At 41.6% G+C, this 18,037-nt stretch overlaps 1 protein-coding gene across 1 annotated transcript in view; it reads right to left on the reverse strand.

Moving 5' to 3' along the window:
• Positions 1-6,324, reverse strand: part of LAMC1 (laminin subunit gamma 1) — a 122,259-nt gene extending 115,935 nt beyond the window's left edge. The window contains exon 1 of the mRNA XM_001162648.7: positions 5,610-6,324. Coding sequence (XP_001162648.2) covers positions 5,610-6,027 — 418 coding nt within the window. The 5' untranslated portion in view covers positions 6,028-6,324. The remainder of the gene's footprint in view (positions 1-5,609) is intronic.
• Between the last annotated feature and the right edge of the window lie 11,713 nt (positions 6,325-18,037).

An 18,037-nucleotide genomic window follows, 5' to 3' on the forward strand; every position in this document is an offset into this window, starting at 1 on the left:
TCATGGTTTAAAGGTAGAAACAGACAAGTAAAGAAACAGATAATCCTATGTGATAGGGACTGTGATAAATACCTACAGGGTGGCGTGAGTGGGAGACTTAATCCAAGCCAGGGAGTGGGGCAGAAAGGGGAGAGAGAGAGAAACTGGGGAAGGAGTCCTAACACCTGGGAGAAGTGTTCCAAACCAAAGAACAGCCCTGTGAACACGTGAAGCAACAAAAAGGTCCAGATCCTAAAGTACCCTGTACACCACGCCAAGGAGTTTGGACTTTATCCTAAAACCTTGAGGAACCACTGCAGAATTTTTAGCTGCAAAATTGTATGATCAGATTTGCATTTTAGAATCATCACTCAGTCCAAAGGATGGCTGCCCAAATATAAAGGGCAAAACTGGAGGCAGAAAGCCCACCAGTTTATTAGGAGGCTGTGGCAACAATCCAGGTGAAATGCAATGGGAACTTACAGTAAGGCAGAGACAAAGAGGATGGAGAGAAAGATAAGCATTCAAGACACATAGTGTCTGGATATAGAAGGTAAGAGTAGAGTCTTGGACAGATTATAGTAACGATTGGTGGGAAAGAAACGGGTGAAGTTATAGCTACCCAGAACCGACCGACCTCACAGCAGTGGATCCTATCTGTTCACCAGAGTAGTCTTTACTCATGAAGCCTGTCAAGCATGGTTCTTTCAGGAGAGACGTGGGCAACATCGGTTGAGAACCTCAGTGTTAGACAGCAGTGTAGTTCACTGAGATAGGGAATACCAAAAGAGCTTTGAGTTGGGTGAGACAACAAGGAGTGAATTTAGTTTTGAATATGGTCTCTGGACATCCCAAATTGACCATAACCAACAAGTTTTTAGATCTGGAAAAAGAGCTGACTAGAAATATAACTTTAGAATTTAAAAATTTACAAATGAAATTGCAAATAAAGCCTTGAGAGAAACACGAGTTCATCCACGAAGCGTGAACAGCATGAAAAGAGAGGAATCCAGGAACATAAATAAAAAGAAGTATGCAGAAGAAAAAACAAGAAAAACCAAAGGAGTCTGGTATCTCTGAACCAGGGTATACATGAAATTTTAAAAGTGGCTTAGAATAAAGTAGACATTCTTTTGAGAGACTCGTTAGAGAAGCTGCAAGCTGCAAGAACGAATGCAATCAACTAGGTAGTCAAAGACCTATCTCCCACATGATTTTAGGCAAATCACAACCTTAGGCATCTTTGCCTTCCTTGCGTTGTGAGAAATCTCATCAGTGATAAACTGGAGGCCTTATAAGCTGTAAAACATTATATAGACATCCTTGATTTATTATTGTAATGCCATTATGAGTGTGTAAATTCCTAACAGAGTATAATCTTCTGAAGATAGGACCCTCAATCTTCTACATCTTTCTATCAGGTACAGTGGTATGTATTTCAAGAGTATTTTTTAAAATGTTTGCAGAATATCCGGCAATAACATGAGAATGTATGCACAGGAGGAAGGAGTGCATAGCAAAAGGCACACCCAATTTTCTAAAATTATTTAGAACTGAAATAGTCAAAACTTGATTCCTCCCACAAATGTGACCAATGACAAATGGAAGAGGTCGGGGGGGGGAATGCCTTATAGCTCCAACTTCTCCCCTAATGTGTAAATTCTTTTTTGAATGCCCTTAGAATGGAGAAGGAATTTGGAGAAAAAGCAGTGAACTGTAGAACAGGAAAGCAGCCAACAGCAACTTTATAAAACTGTGTTCAACAACTGCTGGCCATTAAGGAAGAGCTCCTTAACTTCTCAAGTTGAAACCTGCAAAATGTAAATCAGGCCTTTGTGAGACAAACTAAAATAGTGTCCCCTCAGGGTGCACAAATACCACAGTGAAGTCACCACAGTGAGCTATTCCCTGACATAGTCAGAACCCACCTTGCAAAGGTTTTCCTGGGGGGAAAAATTGCCATTTGTTCCATGTTAAATACATACACACTCAGCAGAGGACCAAAGAGAATAAAAGGCAATAGCCTTATATATCAATTATTCTAACTTAAACACACAAAAAAGATACGCAGATGCAGATTTAAAAGCTTCATTTAATCACTATTGGTTCCTACAGTTTATGAGGAGCTTGGAAACTAATCTGGTTTCAGTGTTAATTTTAGGAGTTCCATAAACTTTGATTGGGTTGGTTTTATAAGCACTCTTTCCCTTAATCTAATTGTTTTTAGAAAGAGGAAAAGCTACCTTTCTCAAGATTAGGATCCTGTCTGCCAAGTTTCCATCCACAATGATTATCAAATTAATTAATGGGGCTTTGATAAAAGGCAAATCCTTAGCTACAATCTTAGTATCAACTACTACCCCACTGGTACTGATAAAAACTTACTATAACTTATAAGACATAAAACCCAAACTTTTTAACAGCAACTGAATAATCCATCCAGAAGTTGAAGGTGAAACAAAAAAGACTTCTTTTTAGAAAAGAGTGGCTGGTGGAGATTTCTCCCCACAACAAGCAGAAAGTGCAATTCTGGTTCCCATAGCAACTTTAACTCTTTTTATCCGAGGATGCACTGCACCCTGAACCCTGGATGACTGTGTATGGTGCTTAAGAGACGGCTGTTTTCAGAATCAACACTGATTTTCCTGGCTTTTGTACAGCAAGTGATGATACGGGCACAATAATCAGATTTGTATTTGCCATCTGTTAAAATACGCCTCAGCCTCCCAAAAAGTATCAGTTAAAATGATCCTATAATTTTATATACACATGTGTATGCATGAAAAATTTCTAGAGGGTCATATTAATGTAAGAAATTGTGAAGGGTGGTCTCTAGGGCATGGAGCTTAGCAGCTAGTGATAAAGAAACTCACTTGTCATTACACTTACTGTTTGAATTTACAATGTCATGTTTCATTTTCATAATTTAAAAAAGTCAGTGCCAAAACACTTACATAACTACTTACATTTCTTATGTATGATTTGACTGCTTATTTTAAAGTTTACTGTATTTAAAGTTCAACATCAAAAGAAAGGCTAGAAAAGTGGTGGCTAGACCTAGTTCTTTCACACTACTCATTTCTAGCTTCACATGCTCTGTAAGAGCAAAGCACAATATGCATCACTTGTTTAAGGGTATGTGAAATTTGAACTGGGAGGGAGATTTAATAGATGCACAAAACAGTCATGGTACTTTAATTCATGGGAAATAATTAGTTAGCTACAGCCCATGGAGTAACTGGAGTTGGGGAGTGAATATGCTGAACATCAAAACACACAGTGACACATAACACCTTGCCTACTTGTCATAAATTGTTGATCGAAACATACATGTATACATATAACCTTGTCATTAAAGGGGGGGAGGACAGAAAGAGAAACCTCAACCTCACTACACACAAACCTTTCCCCCTTCCCACCTCCTTCACTATGCATGATTTCTTCCAGGATGTCATTTCTGATCCAAGAACAAGTCAAGTATCCTAGTCAAGTTAGTTTAAACTGGAAGTTTAAAGTACATATTTTTAGAGTTAATCACAATGCTTGTAAGAAAATACTTTAACTTTTAACTTACAAGTTTTAAACTCATAGTTTTATGAATTTCATTTAGCAAGAATATTACCAAAAGTTGAGGAAAATTTCAGCAAAACCAAGTCCAAGCATAAAACATTTTATGGTAAAAAGTGATGTTAGAGGTAAACTCTAAGATCTCTTTTGACCTTTTAATCAACCATGACCCAAAGTTAACATATCTGCCTCCCAGTGGGAGCAGTCTAACTTAACTGATACCGGGTTACTCTACCGCATTATCTTTGCAACAGGGTAGTAATCACTGAGTAATCTATCTACCTCTGAAATCACCTTAAATAACCTTTAGCTACACAGTGCCTACAAGAGAAAATTCTGAGAGCCAAGATTGACAACCCCACCTTTATGTAAATAAGAGACTGTTGTTCAGTAATTGTCAATTGAATTTCAGGCATCTGAGATTTCAGACATCAGGCAACGCCTTTTCTTTGAAAATTTTAAAATCTGAAAATGAAAAAAATAAGACTTCAAGAGTATTCAAACTTGAACACAGAAACTTTAACAAGTCAAAAGTTAAACAGAAATACTTAGATACACATTTCAAAAATAATTTTGGCCAACTTAAAAAATATAACAGGAGAAAATAAAGAGCAATCTCACAGATCTTAGGATATCCTCGGTCACTAGCTATGTCTTCAGAAAGGCACCTGTAAAAAACTGAACTCAGTGCACTTCTTCAATCCCTGAAAAACAGATACCTCATAGTATCATTTTATGAAATTATTTTCAAAATGTTTCATTTGTTTAATGACTCAACTGGAAATAACATGTTAAATAATTCTGCTTTTCTAACACTTATTCCACACACAATAATTTAATCCCACTTTTCAAAGTACTTTTTGTAAGTCCAATTCTTTCTCTGGAATCCTGATACTTACATAAAGTTTAGTGTACCGGAGAGCAGCAAAATCATGATCAAAAGAACCATTTGCCTACAACATGTTCCTTTCCAACACCCCTAAGTGATATTAGCCTCACAAAATTACCCTCCCTTGACAGAAGAATGGCTTGGGGCAGTCTGTTCTCTCTGGAAGTTCATTAGTACCAGCTACTGGTAATAATCAAGCCTTCCAAGGCAACGGGGAGTGAAGTGTTAAGTCAAACGTGTTTCTCACACATAGATTCCTCTGTTAAGCACAATAATGAAACTTTCTGCCTATTTACATATCTCAATGATGAAGAAAACCTTAGCTAGATCGAACATTATTTTTGGTGCTTCCAGATACACATGTCCATCCTCAATCCACTGCCCTGCCATGAAGTTTTCTACACATCCCTGTCCTGATTTCTGAAACATCACTTACACGTGTTTCTACACTTGCTTTGAATGAAAGCAAAAGGGAAGACAGTAAAGGAGAGCCTTTTTACCCAGGGACAAGGCTATGCCCAGCAATTACAGTGAGTGCACTTCCTTTTGTTCATTCTGCACCAGGATTAGCAGTCAAATCGCTTTGTGGTTCTTAATTAAGGCTGAGCAGCTATAAAGAACAATATCTTCAAAAGTGAATTTATGTTTTAATTACACATAGGCAATATAGGCAGCGAAGGCATTTGCTCCCCTCAAATTCCCCCTTAACTCAACAGAGCAATCACCCTCAGCCCTGGAAGGACATCTAAACATTTTAAAGGCGAAAGTGTTTAAGGCAGACCTTCTTGTTTCCGATCCAAGAATGCGCTGTGATGACCTTGCTAGCAAAGAGAAAAGTGGGGATGGGAGTTTCTGATTAACGCTTCAGAAAAAAAAGGGGGAAATCACAATCCTAACAGCCGAAATGCAGAATAATCAGAGAGCCAGAATCCCGTTAAGTCAGAAAGAACAGGAAAGCAGAGAGACTCGTGCGGAACATCCTGGCCCTCACGGGATGTTAAAAGCGATATCTATTTAAGAAGTTGGAGAAAGGAGTTTCTGTGTGGCCCATGCCGGGGAACAGAGAGCAAACACGCGGCTGTCTGCGCCCGTGAGGCCGGCCACTGGGACGCAGCCGGTCCGGGAGCTGGGCTGCTGGCGAGCAGTAGCAGGGGACGGGGCTGTCACCGCTTACCCAGGTGCAGCGTGAGGTTGATGGAGCTGGGGTACTGCACCCCGGCCAGCATGGTCTGGCTTTGCCACCAGGTGGTGTCGGCCTGGTTGTTGTAGTCGGTCAGGAAGGCTGCCCCGTGCTGCAGGTGGGGCTGCCCGGCGTCGCACAGGTGACAGGACTTGGTGACCCCGGTCACCCCGGTCTGCACACAGTATTCCTCGGGCGGAGTCCCACACGTGTTGGTGGCCACCACGGTCACGTTGAAGGCGGCGTTGACGAACTCGGGCATGCAGCGCTGCGGCCGCCCGCCCTCGTCCGTGCACTCGTCCATGGCTGCCTGGGCACAGCCCGCCGCGGCGGCCGCCGCCAGCACGGCCAGCACGGGCCAGAGCCGCCCCCGGGGCCACAGGGCCGGCGCGGCCCGATGGCTACCCCTCATCCCGCCGCCCGCACGCTGGGTCACGGCGAAGGCAAGGGCACCGGCGCGTTCCTCTCGCCTAGCGGCGTCCCCCGGAGGCCGCTCCGCTGCTTCAGCCTGGGGGCCCAGGGGCCTGACTCCGGCGCGGGCGGTGGCGGCGGCTCGCGCCGGAGAGACTGACGGGTGGGCGCCCCTAGCGAGGACCGCGCTGCTCGCCGACCACTGCCCCCGCGCGCCGCCTCCGCGCTTCCCTCACCTACCCCGGGAGCAGCCTGCACTCCGCGCCGACCCCCGACTTCCGAGCGCGTGCCCGAGTGCGCGCCCCCGGGGAGGAAGGAGCAGGGGGTGGGGTCGGCAGGGTGGGGTGGGGTCTGGGCGAGGAGAACGCCCAACCCTGTCTCCTCTCAGCAACTCCCGCGGCCCCTGGGGCAACTCCCCGGCCCTCCGCGCCCCATGGACTGCGCGTCCGCCCCGGCGACTCCAGGAGGCGGCGGGGGCGGGAGCAGCGGCGTCTCGCGCTCGGGCCCGCGGCGCGCGACCCGGGGGGAGGGGCGCGCGAGGTGGGCGGGGAGCCGGGGAGGGGGTTGGGGGAGGGGAGAGGAGGGGAGAGGAGAGGAGAGGAGAGGAGGGGAGGGGAGGGGAGGGCGGCTGGGTGGTGCATGCCGGGAGGGAAGGGCGGCCTCGCAGACCCGCTCCCCGCGCGGGAGTCGCTGGGGTCCTTGGGCTCCGCGGCCTGGGAGACTCCGGATTGCGGGAGGAGTCGGGGGAGGGCGCCTTAGAGGGGCGATGCCGGGTCAGGAGGTCGCTCGGGGTCGTCCCTGGGGCCTCGCGCCAATTTGGGCTGCGGCAAGAGGGTCCCCGCCCGGCCAGGTGTGGGTCCCAACCGGGAGCGCCCGCTGCTGCCCGGGGCCCCGCTCCAGCCCCTCCCGAACAGAGGTCCCGGGGCGTTCATGGGGCCGACACGGTCCCTGGAGAATCAGAAGGGCCTGGTCGCAGCGGCCAGATGAGTTTCGTGAAGCGATTTCCTGCCGCTGATTTAAAGTGTAACCAGTCGTTTTACCGGGGCAAGGAAGGAAGTGAAAAGGCTGGGAATGGAATGAATTTTTCCCTTGGGTACGCACGACCCACTGCGAAATTCTTCCACTGTGTTGTTTGTGTTCCTCGGCTTGCCTTTAAAAGACTCGAAATTATGTGGATTCTGACATCCTCCTTTTCGGGCCTGCTGAGTCACGGAATATTCTCAGTGCCAGAATGACTCAGTTCACAGAACCTGAGCCAGAAGATCATGAGTTTTAGTCCCGGAGCAGAACCTGGGCGCTTACCCAGTGCTGATACGGCAAGCAGAGACCAGGGCAGGGAGGCAGCAGCTTGAAACCCTTGGCGTCCCCAAGCAGAGAGGATGCACATAGTGAATGACACGGATTTGTTTTGTTCTAGCTTTTCAGGAACTTAATGATAAGGTGCGGATAATAAGTACACCGCAAAAACAAAACAAAAAAACACATGCATAGTGTCGGACCCAGTTGTCCCATTAAGATAGGCATAATGGGAATCTGAAACAAGGAAATAAGTATATGCTAGGTGACTCTGGATAGTTAGGGTTAGACGCAGACTGCTGATGAGGAAAACCTTAAGGATAATGTTCTGGTAGGATGAAGAAGGGAGGGGAATCTAGGGTCTTGTTACACGGCTGAGCTTACTTAGCAAGTTATGTTCATCACTGTTCCGTTTATTTGATGAGATGGGTGGAGATTATGCATGGCTAAAGGTGCCTCATTCTTGGCACCTTCTCTTTGGGAGAATTAAGTTGTGGGGACTAATAATTTTTTAATCCTTTCATACATGAGTTGAAGCGAAATAAATACGTTCATTTACACCTAGAGGGGATTATATGCTCTCTCAGTCCTTCGTTGTACTTGAGGACAAACGTGGGCATATAGGACAAAAATAAGGATGTTAGTTGTGAATAAAGCTACAGATTTGTAATAAACTTGTTTATTTATATTTTAATAAACATATTAGTGAATTTGCATTATTATACATTTTTAGTACTTTGTTATATAGTGGCCAAAGCGTGGGTCTCTATTTCCAACAATCAAAATAAAGACAAGGAGACCCCCAAAGGCTGTGAAATCAACATAAATGGGTTTGTCATTGCTGCCTTTTGAGTCCTAATGTCCAAGACTAACATCAAGATATTACTTATGCGAATTTTCCGTAACTTAATTACCAGAGCTTATCTGATATTTGTAAAGCACATAAAGAGACCTTGAATTAATCTCTCAATTCTCTTGCTTATGGAAATGTGTCACAGTGATAAACATCTATTTTGAAAAGAGGTAAAGTGTAACCAGCCAGTGGGCTTGATGATAAAAATTTTGCTCCGTTATTTGGATCTTGATTCAAACAAATCAACGGTTAAAACAAAATTTTTAAGACAATTTGAGAAATTTGAACACTAACTAGATGTTTGATGTTATCGACAAATTATTTTAGCCACCTAGAGATGCCACAGTCTACTAAACAGACTTAGTATTTAAAGAAAAAAAGTGAAAGTGTGTAAGAATTTCTTTTACTGCAGGTTACCCTGTTTTTCAAAAAACTCCAGAGTCTTTTGAATGCATGTTCTTAAGTGCTTAGACATTTCATTATCAGCCGGGCGCGGTGGCTCACGCCTGTAATTCCAGCACTTTGGGAAGCCGAGGCAGGGGATTACTTGAGGCCAGGAGTTCGAGACCAGCCTAACCAATATGGTGAAACCCTGACTCTACTAAAATCACAAAAATTAGCCGGGCCCGCTGGGGTCGTTGGCTCACGCCTGTAATCCCAGCACTTGGGAAGGCCGAGGCGGGTGGATTACTTGAAGTAAAGAGTTCTAGACCAGCCTAGCCAACATGGTGAAACCCCAACTCTACTAAAAAAATTAAAAAATTAGCTAGGCGTGGTGGCGCATGCCTGTAATCCCAGCCACTTGGGCAGCTGAGGCAGGAGAATCCTTGAACCAGGGAGGCGGAGGTTGCAGTGAGCCAAGATCGCGCCACTGCACTCTAGCCTGGGCGACAGAGCAAGACTCTGTCTCAAAGGAAAAAAATCATCCCGGCGTTGTGTCCATGCCTGTAATCCCAGCTACTTGGGAGGCTGAGGCAGGAGAATTGCCTGAACCCAGGAGGCGGAGGTTGCAATTAGCGAGATTGCGCCACTGTACTCCATCCAGCCTGGGCGACAGAGTGAGAACCTGTCTCAAAAAAAAAAGAAAGAAAGAAAGAAAGAGAGAGGAATTCTATTATCTGAAAGACAGAGAGAGAGAAAGAAAAAGGAGGGATGGAGGGGGGAGGGGGAGGGGGAGGGGAGTTTCATTATCTTCCAGACATGGTAGTTAGAAGAAAAATGTGAAGGGATGGGGAAAATTTTATTCAGGTCCCTCAAAAGATGATCTTAGTGCCCAATCATCAGTGTCTCTATGCAGCAACAAAGGCAGGATGAGGAAATGTAATTGTTTATTGTTTATTGTATGGGCAAGAGAGCTCCAATTAAAGAAAAAAAAATGTGAAACTCCAGAGAAAAGATATTTCTCCCTTCATAATCTATATAAATAATTTCAAGGAAGGATGCTGATTGGCTTGGCTTTGGTCACCTGGCATACCCCCAAAGCTAGGTAAATAGAATACCATGTGTGTGGTGTTTGGCAGCCCAACAGAAAACCATGGAATGTGGGAAAAGCAATTGAAAGGAAAGCTTGCTGTTACCAGAAGAGGGCAGGTTATAAGACAGAAAAAAACAACGGATGTCTACTACAGCAGGATTTAGAATGTGTGATATAATTAGAAAAATAATTTAAAAGTTTGCATTGACCTTTCCATTGCAACTTTGTCATTTTTTTATATTTTTGTAATTACCAACGCGTTTATTTTTCCAGTCCTTATTCTTTCTGACCTCATTTCCTTGTATTCTTCCCAAGCCTAAGCATCACTATACTATATGCTTTATCTTTTTATATTTAGAAATGCAACCTAAACATAATAATTATTAATAATGATTGACAATGTTAGCCTATATTTACATTCTATGTTACACTTTTCAAAATTACACTGAAGCAAAGAATGTTATCACCTATGCAGAGCTGAAGAAATTAAGGCTCAAAGAGATTAAGTAACCTCTGTAGACAAGTAGGAGGAAAGTCAGGCCAGGAACCTGCTCTTTCTGGCTCCCTGACCAATGCTGTTTCCTTTTCTGTTATGTCAACGTCATGATAGGAAAGAGGATAAGGGAAGAGCGTTCTCACATTTCCAAGGTTTTTAGGTTATCAAATAAGAATTTAAAATTAGGTAAAAATTAATGTGATACTGGAAGAGAATGACAATATCCCTCTTCAAAGTTACAATGACTACACATGATGATTTGTGTTAGGTTTATAGATCCTGCCTAGGTCCTTGGTACAAATCCAAGCAAAACAAGATAAGGTATCTTTCGTGGCAAGCTCAGGTAAAGACAGGATTCCTCTTGTATGAGGTAAAACCCTTCCTTCCCACCCAGCCCCATGCACCCAATTCTTTTTTTTTAACAGAATTGCCAAAACTCCTTTGTTTTGAAAAAAGATTTACTTTTCTAATAATAATCATACATATTTATGGAGTACATAATGATGTTTTGATACGTACAGTGTATATTCTTCAAATGAGGGTGATTTGCATGTATGTCACCTCAAACATCTATCTTTTTTTTTAAGTCACCCACCCTGGAGTGCAGTGGTGCAAACACGGCTCACTGCAGCCTCCAACTCCAGGGCTCAAGCAATCCTCCCTCCTCAGCCTCCCCAGTAGCTGGGACCGCAGGCATGGGCCACCATGCCCAACTAATTTTTTTTTAATTTTAGTAAAGATGTGGTCTTACCTTGTTGCCCAGGCTGGTCTTGAACTTCTGGGCTCAAGCGATCCTCCTGCCTTGGCCTCCCAAAGGGCTGGGATTATGGGTGTGAGCCATAGTGCCCAGTCATCATTTCTTTGTGTTAAGAACATTCAATAGCCTCTCCTCTAGCTATTTAAAAATATATAATAAGTTATTTTTAACTACAGTCAGCCTATAGTGCTATATGGAACACTAGAATTTATTTCTCCTAACTAGCTGTAATTTTATATATTTTAACCAATCTGCATCTATCCCCCATCCCAACTACCTTTCCCAGCCTCTAGTAACCACTATTCTGCTCTCTACTTCTACAAGATTAACTTTTTTAGCTTCCACATATGAGTGAGAACATGTGGTATTTGTCTTTCTGTTCCTGGCTTATTTCACTTAACATAATGTCCTCTAGGCTCATCCATGTTGCTATGAATGACAGAATTTCATTCTTTTTAATGATTGAATAGTATTCCATTGTGTGTGACTGTCTGTGTATACCACATTTTCTTTATTCATTCATCTGTTGATGGACAGGTAGGTAGATTCCATATCTTAGCTGTTGTGAGTAATGTTGCAGTAAACTTAGGGAACAGATGTATCTTTGGTGTACTGATTTCCTTTCTTTGAATATATATCCAGTAGTGGGATTGCCAGATCATATGATAGTTCTATTTGTAGTTCGCTGAAGAACTTCAATACTGTTCTCCATAATGACTGTACTTGTTTACATTCCCACCAGCAGTGTATAAGGGTTCCCCTGTTTTTACCCATGCATCCAATGCAAACTATCTTTATATCATGATACTAGTTTTAAAAGAGAGACAAAAGGACACATCCATAATTCATAATATTTAAACCAGAATTTTATTTATAACAATATACAAGTACAATAAAAAAGGAAGTATTTCCAAAAATGAGTAGCAAAGACCAACCTCACCCCTACCCAAAATTTTCCCATGAAGAAAAGAGAGAACTTCAAATCTCAAAAATCTTATTATTCCACTAACCAAATGCGAACTGTATCCCACTATAAAGAATAGAGATAAATAATCTTTTATATGTAGATAACATGGTTTTGTCACGGGAACTCAGAATTTCCTTAATAAGTTGTTGACCCTGACAGGATCAACTGATTACCCTTAGAAAGAAAGGGTAATTTTTTAATTTTTTTTTTGAGATGGAGTCTCACTGTGTCGCCCAGGCTGGAGTGCAGTGGCGCGATCTTGGCTCACTGCAATCTCTGCTGCGCAGGTTCAAGCAGTTCTCCTGCCTCAGCCTCCTGAATAGCTGGGCACCTGCCACCGTGCCCAGCTAATTTTTGTAGTTTTTAGTAGAGTCGGGGTTTCACCATCTTGGCCAGGCTGATCTTAAACACCTGACCTCGTGATCCACCCCCTTCAGCTTCCCAAAGTGCTGGGACTACAGGCGTGAGCCACCGCGCCCGACCAAGTAATTCTTTTAAAACCAAAACTATTATTATTGGTAGTTTCCCCCAGAATTTAATTGCCTTATATTAAATAGTTTATTACCTCATTCCACTACGTTGGTATATATTGCAACAGATTTTTTTGGAGGGTGTACCTGGAAGTTATATTGTTCAAAATTAGAAGTTTACAGCTCTTTGAGTAAGATTATTTTTGGGGCTGTGGTGGAATGTTATAACACCAGCTTTAAAAAAAAATTCCAGCCGAAATTATTATGGTCCTGGCACAGAACTTAACAGCCTCCATCTCTAGTTTATGTCTGTATTTGAGCAAATGTTAATTACTTTTTCTTCCCACCCAAACTGTGTTTATTGTAACAACCAAATTAAAGCAAGATTTTAAAACATTTCCCCCATAATTCTATGCACTAAAATGGCTTTTTCATTTATCAGAACTCTCTCCTAGTTCATATCATTCTTTTGTTGTAATAGACATCTTTTATTGAAATTCAGCGTAGATATGGAAAAATACACAAGATCCAAGGGTATAGTTTGAAAGTCGGATGAGGGAATCACAAAGCGCATGCATCTGTGATCACTACCCAGGTCTAGAAATGAAATATTACCCTAACCCCAAAGCCCTGTCCATTGTACGTTGCGTGGGAATGGCTTCTTTTGGTCAATATTAGGTTTTGACGTCAATTGATGTATGTGCAAAAATTCCTTATTTTTCTTTGTTGTATGCTATCATATTGTATAAATACACTACAAATTATTTATTCATTTTACTGTTGTTGGACATTTCAGTAGTTTCCAGTTTGAAACTATTCTGAAGAATGTTACTATGTTATTATCAACATTCTTACTTGTCTTTTGCAGACACGTTTTTTACACACACACATTTTTGGTGGGTATATACCTAGGAGTGGAATTGTTGGGTCATAGGGGTAGGCATATATTCAAATTTGGTAGACACTACCAAACTGTTTTCCAAATTAATTGTACCAATATTCGCTCCAATCAGCTGCATACAAGAGTTGCTGTTTCGGCCGGGCGCGGTGGCTCACACCTGTAATCCCAGCACTTTGGGAGGCCAAGACGGGCGGATCAGGAGGTCAGGAGATCGAGACCATCTTGGCTAACATGGTGAAACCCCGTCTCTACTAAAAATACAAAAAATTAGCAGGGCGCGGTAGCGGGCGCCTGTAGTCCCAGCTGCTTGGGAGGCTGAGGTAGGAGAATGGCGTGAACCCGGGAGGCGGAGCTTGCAGTGAGCCGAGATGGCGCCACTGCAGTACGACCTGGGCGAAAGAGTGAGACTCCGTCTCAAAAAAAAAAAAGAGTTGCTGTTTCACCACATCCTCAACCATACTTGGTATTTTCGAGTGTTTTAAACTGTAGCTGTTCTAGGCTAATGTTATTTTGATATTGGCACAGAACTTGAGGTACTCTAACTCCAGTTTATATACATATTTTCACAAAAGATAAATTATGTGTATTATTGGATGTGTACTATATAATTTGTGGGTTTAATTTCTAATTCCTTGATTACTAATTCAACTGGCCTCCTTTTCATATATTTATTAACCATTTGAGTATCTTGTTTTGTGCCACTTTATGTTTTTGCTAATTATTCTATTGAGTTGTCTTTCTCTTTCTTATTGATTTGTAGGGATTCTTTACATGTTTTGGATATAGTCCCCTTTTCTGGTGCTATGTGTTGCAAATGTCTTCTTTGTGGTTTGTCTTTCCCTCTTTCATAGTGTTTCTCCTTTTGAAATTTTTATTATGAAAAAATTCAAACATAAGCAAAAGTGTTGATGGGAATGTAAGTTAGTTAAATCTCCATAGAACATATTATGGAGATTTCTCAAAGAATTAAAAATAGAACTACCATGCAACCCAGAAATCCCACTACTGGGTATCCACCCGAAGGAAAATAAATACTTTTATCAAAAAGTCTTCTGCACTAGTATGTTTATCACAGCACTAATCATGATAGTAAAGGCATGAAATCAACCTAAGTGTCCATTAACGATGGATTGGATAAAGAAAATATGGTGTGTGTACACTATGGAATACTACACAACCATAAAAAAAGAACAAAATCATGTCCTCTGCAGCAGCGTGGATGCAGCTAGAGGCCATTATCCTAGTGAATTAATGCAGAAACAGAAAATCAAATACCACACGTACTCACCTGTAAGTGGGAGCTAAACAATGGATGTCATATTCTAACCTATTGAGATGAAATCCTAGATAATGAATTTCAGCCATTTTTTCCTAACACATGCTAAAGGATATAGAGTTCCCTCTAAACACCACTTTAGCTGCATCTCATTACTTTTTTTTTTTTTTTTGACAGAGAGTCTCTCTCTGTCCTCCAGGGTGGAGTGCAGTGGCACGATCTCAGCTCACTGCAACCTCCACCTCCCAGGTTCAAGCAGTTCTCATGCCTCAGCCTCCCAAGTAGCTGGGATTATAGGTGTGTGCCACCATGCCTGGCTAATTTTTTGTATTTTTAGTAGAGACAAGGTCTCACCATGTTGGCCAGGCTGGTCTCAACCTCCTGGCCTCAAAGTGATCTGCCCACCTCAGCCTCCCAAGGTGCTGGGATTACAGGCATGAGCTACTGCACCTGGCCACATCTCATGACTTTTGATGTGGCTTATTATTATTATTATTATTATTTCAGTTCAAAATATTTTCTAATTTTGGTTGCAATTTCTATTTTAGCCCATAGGTTACTTATATGTGTTGCTTAATTTCCAAACATTAGGAGATTTTCTAGTTATCTTTCTTAGTATACTGTTTGTTATTACTATATATTGTTATTTAAAAGTAAATAACTGGGACTCGATTTTCTTCCTTGCATGGATCATGGAGTCTGTCCTAGCTGTGCTTTAGAGAGATGAGAAGAAAGACTCAGTGGTTTGAACAAATTGGAAAAGGAGAGCTGGCACCACAACCTGTCTGACCCACTACTCTGAGGAGCTACTATAGAAGTAGCAATGGTCTTTCAGTGGCAAAAAAGAATAATCAGAATCAATGCCTTGAAATTGAGTAGCAACCCCTGGTTCCTGGACTTACCATGATATAGGGACCTAAAAAAGGAAAGACATTCTTATAATAAGCAGGATAGATATTTGGAGTCATATTACTACTAAAAATATGTGACCTTAAGTTATTCTCCAAGCTAGTGAAACAGGAAATAATATTTTTCATTTGACAGCATACTTATCATTTCACACTGTGTTTGATATTTAGGAGACATATATATAATTTAGTCTCTCTAATGTGAAAATAATACCCATTGCTAATATTCACTCACCACTTACTATATGTTGGGCACTCTTCTATGACTTTTGCCTCTATTATTTTAGTTAGTGCTCGTATTTGTTATTATCCCCATTTTCAGATGAAGAAACTAAAGTCCCGTGATTTTAAGTAGCTTCTCCAAGGTCATTCAGCTGCTGGTGAAGGCTGGATTCAAACTGGGGATGTCTGACATTAGAGTCAATGTTCTTACCCCTTATGTACAACAATAACAAATACTTATTTGGAGTTTGTAGCAATGACATTTTAAGTGCTCAGTGTATGTTAACTTATTTAATCATTGCAATAATCCTATGAGATATATAGTTTTAGTATCATCCCATTTTATAAGTGAGAAAACAGAGGCATAGGAAGATTTAGTAACTTAGGATTATACTGCTAATAAGTGGCAGAGCTGAGATTCAGACACGGGCAGTCTGGCTGCAGTCTCTGTCTTCACCATTACATAATACTGCCTCTCAAATTGTATTGACTTATCAAAGACACAGCAAGTGTCAAACATCGGTTCATGTGTATGTTGTCATACTATCAGTCACAAATTAACATTCACCTAGGTTTGATATCTATGTCCAAAATAACAAAACATTAATCTTTGAATGGATGTTTTGCTAATAAATAATATCTTCATAAAGTTTTTTTGAATTTTTAAAATGTAAAAACATAATTTATAGGCATAATAGAAATAACCTACAAACAATAATGTTGATAAATATCATTAAACAAAAATACATGTATTCTCAGTTTGTATTCTGTGGCAAAAATGAATCACTGTTGTAGATAAGATCAGCTCAGGGAAATAAAAATTCAATTTCCATTAATTTGTGCACACAGATTATTTCTTCCATGGCTGCAATCTGAATTATTAAAGTTAAAACTTAAACATTAATGTTAAACCACTCAAGGACTTCATAAATATGCTGTGGAGACAAGGCTTATTCAATGTTAGTTCCACAGGAAGGAAAAAAGGGTCCATTTTTATCCAAGTCCAGAGACAGGATGGCCATACTCAAGTAAGCTTACTGGCAGCAAAGCCAAAGAATCCTCTCCCCATACATCACATTTTAAAAACTGTTCAGCAAATTATACAGTCCTTCAATTGTAATGGAAAGTGGCTCACACCTGTAATCCTAGCACTTTGGGAGGCCGAATTGGGTGGATCACATGAGTCCAGGAGTTTGAGACCAGCCTGGGTGACATGGCAAGACCCAGTCTCTACTAAAAATACAAAAAAAAAAAAATAGCTGGGCATAGTGGCACATGCCTGTAGTCTCAGCTACTCGGAAGGCTAACGTGGGAGGATTGCTTGAGCCTGAGAAGCAAAGGTTGCAGTGAGCCAAGGTTGTGCCACTGCACTCCAGCCTGGGCAACAGTGTGAGACCCTGTCTCAAAAAATTTCTTTTTTAGTTTTTGAAAAATTTTTAAAATGTTAGTGTGCCAGGTGTAAGACTTTAAATCCTTTATCCAATCATTTTTTTACTGTGGTAATGATAATTTCCTACTAACCTTTCACCTCTTGTCTTTGGTGTATGTTTACTATATCCATTTGTTATCCACACAGGATATGCTTTTCCAAAGCAAGGATTGCTACTGATTCAAACTGAATTTATGGAAAGGTCATTCCAGGAAGTAACTTGACATCAGAGAACTCACTGAATACAAGAATGACATTTTCATTCAAAGAGCTGGATGACTTTTTGGATGTCCAGTTTATACAAGCATCCACAGAATTTTTCAGGCATAAAGCACCCTTGTCTTATTTTTAATAGCATCTGAACATTTGTGCTAATGGAAGCATTGATCACTTATTCTGGAATGAGTTGTGGAAAGGACAATCTGAATAGAAAAGAATTCTGTGACATCATTGCAGCTTTAGCGAAGAAAATAATCCAGCCTATAAAGCAGGAATTCAGTATAATCACTACATAAGGCAAGTAAACAAAAAATATTTCAAAGGTTTTGAAACTTTAAGCCCAAAAATAAAATGATCACCCTCAAAGAATTCTTCTTAGTGTTTCACAAAATAAACAGCCCATGAACATTCAGCAAGATCAAAGCAAATTGCTAAATTTGGGGACACGATAATCAGCAAAATATTTTTAAAAGTAACTCCGTGACTGGGAACTCATGCCTGTAATCCCAGCAGTTTGGGAGGTCGAGGTGGGCAGATCACTTGAGGCCAGGAGTTTGAGATCAGCCTGGCCAACATGGTGAAACCCCTTCTCTACTAATAATACAAATATTAGCTGGGCATGGTGGTGCGTGCCTGTAATCGCAGCTACTCACTCAGGAGGCTGAGGTAGGAGAACCCTTGAACCAGGGAGGCAGAGGTTGCAGTGAGCCGAGATTGTGCCACTGCACTCCAGCCTGGGTTAC

The sequence above is a fragment of the Pan troglodytes genome, chromosome 1 (assembly GCF_028858775.2).
Source record: "Pan troglodytes isolate AG18354 chromosome 1, NHGRI_mPanTro3-v2.0_pri, whole genome shotgun sequence".
Taxonomy (NCBI): domain Eukaryota; kingdom Metazoa; phylum Chordata; class Mammalia; order Primates; family Hominidae; genus Pan; species Pan troglodytes.